Genomic DNA, 8,126 nt, shown 5'->3' with positions numbered 1-8,126 from the left:
GTGATGAGGGCTAGGCCATGGATAATTTGACTTATCATCGACGAATAGTGATAGTAATAATAAACTATGTTGAAATGAGTATGGAATGGTCTAAAAAGCAAGTTTGCATACTTGTCTGTAAAAAGTTGATAAGAGATGTCACCTGCATCGCGTACAGAACCTTTTGTATCGAACCAATTTCTTTCTCGAGAAGATTTCCTTGCGCTGCTAGTATTCGAGTGGCTTCTGAATTCTTTTCAGCTAATGTTGCTGTCTGCAAGAACATAAAACATTAAGTAATGAAGCCAAATATATGCAGACAAAAATCAAGCACATGTCGCGAAAAATCAAGATAAATTGAAAATTATCCGCCCTCCAAAATCTTACTAGGCCTGGAGGGAGGTGGGATTCCTTGAACTGATCTCTGGTCGCATTTAGTGGACTAGGTATTACTAATGCATTAAAGGTAGTAGCCATGCTTAAAGGGAGTATGTATCTACATGTTCAGAAAGGTGTTATACATCCGTATCTAGACAAATCTAAGACAAGGATTTTGGGACGGAGGGAGTATATGTGACTGTAGGCAGTACAACACTATCTCAGTAAGAGCAGTATTATGTGGTAACAAAATTCTGAACAGTACATTTTGACAATTAACAAGCTGAAGAAGTAACAAATCGCCAATGGTATGCTCAACTGTTGCTAGATGCAATTATTGGAAGAACCAGTCAAGAGGACTTAGTGTCCAGTGATGATAATTGCTCAAATTTCCAGGATGCAGTGTACGAGTGTACAATCTTGATAAAAAGAAAGCACCAGGCACATTAACTGACTATACTAACTATGAATAGTCATACAAAGATTTTAATGCACAATTTGCATATATAGACTGAACAATTCACAGGGAAATGCTATCACGACCGAGTTTGGTAATGTTCACTAACTAATCTGTAATGATCATATTTGGCAGCATTATATTTACACTCATACTAAAATCGAAGCAAAATTTTCATGGATAATTTCCGTACCTCACTGATGGGATCCGTCACCGTCCTCCGCAGCACCCTAAACCTGACGCCGAGCTTCTCCACTGTTCTCGACAGCACTACAACGGCCGCCAACACACCCCGCACGCTCTCCTCCACCTTCTCGACCCTCCCCACCAAATCCACACCACCTGTGGCCGATGCGCTGCCGCCCGCGCCCACCCGGCAAAGTCGCTCCCATTGCTTCCGCCGGACCAGCACCCCGACCGCCACCGCCCCCACCAAGAGAACGTACTGCAAGACGAACATCCTCCCACTCGCTAGAGCAGCGAATGGCTTGACTGAGCCGCCCCGCGTGACGATAAGGCGGACGGCGCAAACCGCAGAGCAGATGGCGGGCGGCGCGAGGCAGAGCAACTCCGCGCCAGAGAGGAGCGCGTCGAGGGTGGAGCCAGGGGGCTCGGCGCCTCCGCGAATGGATTCGCCTGCGAGAACGAGGAAAACTTTTAGCTCGAACTGAGGCGGGGCATGTGACCCACCGGGTGAGGTGTGGTGTGGTTTGCGGGTTACCGAACGCGCGGGCGCGAAGCGGCGTCGGCCATCGGGGTACGGGAGCTGGCGAGAGGCAAGGTGGTGGCGGGGAAGGAGAGCAAGTGTGACGGAGGTGGGTGGCGAGCGGGAACTGGAACGCGCGGAGCGGCGGGAGGTGAGTGCGGTGCGGCATCAGCAGGGCGACTCTGTCGGGGAGGTCGTGCCTGTGTGGCCGTCGCCAACGGTGCGGCTGGGAACGATCAGGGGCAAAGAGACCCATCTAAGTAAAATGAAGCTCGCGGCTAGATGATTTGGTCCAGGGGTATATACACTAGAAGCAAATGAAAACAGTGTTTTTTTTTTTTTTGAAGTTTTGGTCTCATTCAACTATAATCCTCATGTTTTTTTGTCATGTATGTATCATTCTAGTCCATGAGAACTACATGAAACCTTAGTTTTGTAGCACTAAAAAAAGAATACGTAGGTTGTTAGACTTTTAATCCCGTAGGATCTACTTAACAGATTGTAAGTCAGGCGTTAGATCACCTAATAGCACAGACCAGAGAGATGGATTAGGTTCTTACCATCAATGGAAGCAACCATTGGTGTCGACGATGCGAGGTCCCGTGCCTGCTCGATGCAGGCTTGATGCAGGCTCGGTGAAGATGCTCGCTGCAAGTAGCGGCGTCCCTCCGGCCGCCACCGGCACTGCCCTGGGACAAGGGCAGAGCTTGGAGATGATCTTCCCGTCGTGCAGCGCTCCCCCAGATCGGTTAGGGTTTTGGGATGTGGGGAGCAGGAGTAAAACGTACGAGAACTGGTCTGACGTAGGTGACGGCTGCTCCCCCATCTTTTATGTGCACTGGCGGCAGGGACCAAATCCATAGTTGGTTAGGGTGCCTCGATCAGGGCGCATAAGTTGAGATCGAGGGGTACGAACGTTGGTTCGTGACCTCCCTGTTTCTCTATTTAACGTAACTTGTTTCTGGTCTTTTATTTTCGTTTTGGCCCATTGGCCCTCTAGATCAATACCAACATTCTCCCCCTTGATCGTTAGGCTCAATGACTTTTTTCCGTTCTCCATAAGAATAATATACCAGAGTAAGGTGTTACAGCAGCCGATGAAAAATCATTGAACCTCAATATTCATAGCACACATCCTATTTCGAAAAGAAAACATTTTACTTATTGGGAGTGGTTTATATTAGCGGTCCCATAATTCCAGAATCAAGAGGCTTCCAATAATCCCATGCCGGCTACATGCTCAAAAAATATATTGGGTGGTAAGCCTTTAGTAAGCAGATCCGCAAGCATACTTGTCGTACTGATATGCTTAACATTAGTTTGATCCTGGATTCTATGTTGAACAACACGGTACTTTAGGTCAATGTGTCTGGCAGCAGCACTTGACTTGTTGTTATTTGCATAGAAAACTGCGGGTTCATTATCGCAATACAATGTCAGTGGTTTGGAAATGCTGTCAACCACTTTAAGTCCGAGAAGGAAATTCTTTAGGAATACAGCCTGCCCGGTGGCCTCAAAACATGCTAGATATTCTGCCATCATCGTAGATGAGGCAACTATCTTTTGCTTGGAGTTTTTCCACGATATGGCTCCTCCAGCGAGTGTGAATATATAACCTGATGTGGATTTCATACTATCCACACACACCCGGCAAGATCAGAGTCTGAATAACCAATAACTTCCAAGTTATCGGACTTTCTATATGTAAGTATGAAATTTTTAGTACCTTGCATATAATACAAGACTTTCTTTGCGGCCTTCCAGTGGTCCGGTCCTGGATTAGATTGAAATCTGCCAAGCATCCCAGTTACAAAAGCTAAGTTAGGGCGTGTACATACTTGAGCATACATGATGCTTCCGACAGCTGAAGCATAAGGAACCGACTTCATCTGATCAGTTTCATTTTGGTTCCTCGGACACTGCCTTGATGACAAGGACACTCTCTTCTTCGAGGATCGTATTGTTGTACCCAAAGGTGACCTCCGTAAAGTGATCATGAACGAGGCTAACAATTCTCTCCTCTCCATCCATCCTGGGAGCACGAAGATATATCAAGACCTCAAGCATGCTTATTGGTGGACTCGAATGAAGCGCGAGATTGCTCAATTCGTGAATGAATGTGATGTCTGCAGAAGAGTGAAGGCAGAACACCAAAGGCCAGCTGGTCTCCTCCAACCTCTTGCCATTCCAGAATGGAAGTTTGACCACATTGAAATGGACTTCGTGACTGGGTTTCCAAAGTCCAAGCGTGGCAATGATGCTATATTCGTTGTCATCGACAAACTCACCAAAGTGGCTCATTTTCTGCCTATCAAAGAGTCGATCACTGCAGCTCAATTGGCGGAACTCTATACCTCTCAGATTGTCTCTCTGCACAGTATTCCACAAGTGATCTCTTTAGACCGTGGCAGCATCTTTACATCCAAGTTTTGGGATTCTTTTCAGAAGGCCATGGGCACCAACATCCGCTTCAGCATAGCTTTTCATCCCCAAACTAGCGGTCAAGTCGAGCGTGTCAACCAGATTCTTGAAGATATGCTCAGGGCTTGTGTGATCTCCTTCGGCATGAAGTGGGAGGATTGTCTTCCTTATGCTGAATTCTCCTACAACAACAGTTTTCAAGCAAGTTCAGGCAAGGCCCCATTTGAAATTCTGTATGGCAGGAAGTGTCGTACCCCTCTCAACTGGTCTAAAACCGGTGAACGTCGGCTTTTGGGAAATGACTTAACCACAGAGGCAGAGGAGATGTGCAAAGTCATTCGAGATAATCTCAAAGCAGCCCAATCCCGCCAGAAGAGCTACTATGACAGTAAGCACTGTGATTTGGCTTTCGAGATCGGAGATCATGTTTATCTCCGCGTCTCTCCTATGAAAGGTACTCGTCGCTTCGGTATCAAAGGGAAGCTTTCCCCCAAATACGTGGGACCTTTCAAGATTGTCAGCAAGAGAGGCGACCTCGCCTATCAACTCGAGCTTCCTTCAAACTTTGCAAATGTTCATGACCGAACCGTCAACTTCGAGAAAATTGAACTCCAAGAAGATCTCTCTTATCGTGAGCACCCAGTTGCTATTCTTGAAGAGACTGAACGCAAGACTCGCAACAAGTCAATCAAATTTCTCAAAGTCAAGTGGTCACACCATTCCGACCGTGAAGCTACCTGGGAACGCGAGGATCACCTCCGTCCTGAGTACCCGGCGTTCTTTCAGTCCTAGATCTCGGGACGAAATCCTTTCGTAGTGGTGGAGTGTTGTAACACCCCGGATGTAACTTTCCCAATTTGTACTCCAACTCTTGTCCGTTTCCGGTGTTAAGTTATTTTTAAAGGAAATATGCCCTAGAGGCAATAATAAAGTTATTATTTATTTCCTTATATCATGATAAATGTTTATTATTCATGCTAGAATTGTATTAACCGGAAACATAATACATGTGTGAATACATAGACAAACAGAGTGTCACTAGTATGCCTCTACTTGACTAGCTCGTTAATCAAAGATGGTTATGTTTCCTAACCATGAACAAAGAGTTGTTATTTGATTAACGGGATCACGTCATTAGGTGAATGATCTGATTGACATGACCCATTCCATTAGCTTAGCACCAGATCGTTTAGTATGTTGCTATTGCTTACTTCATGACTTATACATGTTCCTATGACTATGAGATTATGCAACTCCCGTTTGCCGGAGGAACACTTTGTGTGCTACCAAACGTCACAACGTAAATGGGTGATTATAAAGGTGCTCTACAGGTGTCTCCAAAGGTACATGTTGGGTTGGCGTATTTCGAGATTAGGATTTGTCACTCCGATTGTCGGAGAGGTATCTCTGGGCCCTCTCGGTAATACACATCACATAAGCCTTGCAAGCAATGCAACTAATGAGTTAGTTGCGAGATGGTGTATTACAGAACGAGTAAAGAGACTTGCCGGTAATGAGATTGAACTAGGTATTGGAATACCGACGATCGAATCTCGGGCAAGTAACATACCGATGACAAAGGGAACAACGTATGTTGTTATGCGGTCTGACCGATAAAGATCTTCGTAGAATATGTAGGAGCCAATATGAGCATCCAGGTTCCGCTATTGGTTATTGACCGGAGATGTGTCTCGGTCATGTCTACATTGTTCTCGAACCCGTAGGGTCCGCATGCTTAAGGTTACGATGACAGTTATATTATGAGTTTATGCATTTTGATGTACCGAAGGTTGTTCGGAGTCCCGGATGTGATCACGGACACGACGAGGAGTCTCGAAATGGTCGAGACATAAAGATTGATATATTGGACGACTATATTCGGACACCGGAAGTGTTCCGGGGAAATTTCGGATAAAAGCGGAGCACCGGGGGGTTACCGGAACCCCCCGGGGGGTTAATAGGCCTCATGGGCCTAAAGTGGAGAAGAGGAGGGGCTGCCAGGGCAGGCCGCGCGCGCCCTCTCCCCCTAGTCCGAATTGGACAAGGAGGGAGGGGCGGCGCCCCCCCTTTTCCTTCTCTCCTTCCCCCTCTCCTACTTGGACAAGGAAAGGGAGGGGAGTCCTACTCCCGGTAGGAGTAGGACTCCTCCTGCGCGCCTCCTACTAGGGCCGGCCGCACCCCCCCCCCTTGGATCCTTTATATACGGAGGCAAGGGGCACCCCTAGAGACACAAGTTGATCCACGTGATCATACTCTTAGCCGTGTGCGGTGCCCCCTTCCACCATAGTCCTCGATAATATTGTAGTGTTGCTTAGGCGAAGCCCTGCGACGGTAGTGCATCAAGATCGTCACCACGCCGTCGTGCTGACGGAACTCTTCCCCGACACTTTGCTGGATCGGAGTCCGGGGATCGTCATCGAGCTGAACGTGTGCTAGAACTCGGAGGTGCCGTAGTTTCGGTGCTTGATCGGTCGGGCCGTGAAGACGTACGACTACATCAACCAAACGCTTCTGTTGTCGATCTACAAGGGTACGTAGATCACACTCTCCCCTCTCATTGCTATGCATCACCATGATCTTGCGTGTGCGTAGGAATTTTTTTGAAATTACTATGTTCCCCAACAGTGGCATCCAAGCCTAGGTTTTATATGTTGATGTTATATGCACGAGTAGAACACAAGTGAGTTGTGGGCGATATAAGTCATACTGCTTACCAGCATGTCATACTTTGGTTCGGCGGTATTGTTGGACGAAGCGTCCCGGACCGACATTACGCGTACGCTTACGCGAGAGCGGTTCTCCCGACGTGCTTTGCACATAGGTGGCTTGCGGGTGACAGTTTCTCCAACTTTAGTTGAACCGAGTATGGCTACGCCCGGTCCTTGCGAAGGTTAAAACAGCACCAACTTGACAAACTATCGTTGTGGTTTTGATGCGTAGGTAAGATTGGTTCTTGCTTAAGCCCGTAGCAGCCACGTAAAACTTGCAACAACAAAGTAGAGGACGTCTAACTTGTTTTTGCAGGGCATGTTGTGATGTGATATGGTCAAGACATGATGCTAAATTTTATTGTATGAGATGATCATGTTTTGTAACCGAGTTATCGGCAACCGGCAGGAGCCATATGGTTGTCGCTTTATTGTATGCAATGCAATCGCCCTGTAATGCTTTACTTTATCACTAAGCGGTAGCGATAGTCGTAGAAGCATAAGATTGGCGAGACGACAACGATGCTACGATGGAGATCAAGGTGTCGCGCCGGTGACGATGGTGATCACGATGGTGCTTCAAGGATGGAGATCACAAGCACAAGATGATGGCCATATCATATCACTTATATTGATTGCATGTGATGTTTATCTTTTATGCATCTTATCTTGCTTTGATTGACGGTAGCATTATAAGATGATCTCTCACTAAATTTCATGATAAAAGTGTTCTCCCTGAGTATGCACCGTTGCCAAAGTTCGTCGTGCCCAGACACCACGTGATGATCGGGTGTGATAAGCTCTACGTCCATCTACAACGGGTGCAAGCCAGTTTTGCACATGCAGAATACTCAGGTTAAACTTGACGAGCCTAGCATATGCAGATATGGCCTCGGAACACTGAGATCGAAATATCGAGCGTGAATCATATAGTAGATATGATCAACATAGCGATGTTCACCATTGAAAACTACTCCATTTCACGTGATGATCAGTTATGGTTTAGTTGATTTGGATCACGTGATCACTTAGATGATTAGAGGGATGTCTATCTAAGTGGGAGTTCTTGAGTAATATGATTAATTGAACTTAAATTTATCATGAACTTAGTACCTGATAGTATCTTGCTTGTTTATGCTTGATTGTAGATAGATGGCTCGTGCTGTTGTTCCGTTGAATTTTAATGCGTTCCTTGAGAAAGCAAAGTTGAAAGATGATGGTAGCAATTACACGGACTGGGTCCGTAACTTGAGGATTATCCTCATTGCTGCACAGAAGAATTACGTCCTGGAAGCACCGCTGGGTGCCAGGCCTGCTGCTGGAGCAACACCAGATGTTATGAACGTCTGGCAGAGCAAAGCTGATGACTACTCGATAGTTCAGTGTGCCATGCTTTACGGCTTAGAATCGGACTTCAACGACGTTTTGAACGTCATGGAGCATATGAGATGTTCCAGGAGTTGAAGTTAATATTTCA

At 46.5% G+C, this 8,126-nt stretch overlaps 1 protein-coding gene across 2 annotated transcripts in view; it reads right to left on the bottom strand.

Moving 5' to 3' along the window:
- The window catches only part of LOC119331741, a 19,243-nt gene extending 17,472 nt beyond the window's left edge, over positions 1-1,771 (bottom strand). For both annotated transcript variants that reach the window (XM_037604903.1, XM_037604904.1), the window contains exons 1-3: positions 1,536-1,771; positions 1,008-1,450; positions 143-253 (exon numbers count right to left, since the gene is read on the bottom strand). In XM_037604903.1, the coding sequence (XP_037460800.1) occupies positions 143-253; positions 1,008-1,450; positions 1,536-1,689 (708 nt within the window). In that variant the 5' untranslated portion in view covers positions 1,690-1,771. The remainder of the gene's footprint in view (positions 1-142; positions 254-1,007; positions 1,451-1,535) is intronic.
- Between the last annotated feature and the right edge of the window lie 6,355 nt (positions 1,772-8,126).

This window comes from Triticum dicoccoides, chromosome 7A (genome assembly GCF_002162155.2).
Source record: "Triticum dicoccoides isolate Atlit2015 ecotype Zavitan chromosome 7A, WEW_v2.0, whole genome shotgun sequence".
Lineage (NCBI taxonomy): Eukaryota > Viridiplantae > Streptophyta > Magnoliopsida > Poales > Poaceae > Triticum > Triticum dicoccoides.
This window is presented reverse-complemented; position numbering and strand designations above follow the sequence as displayed.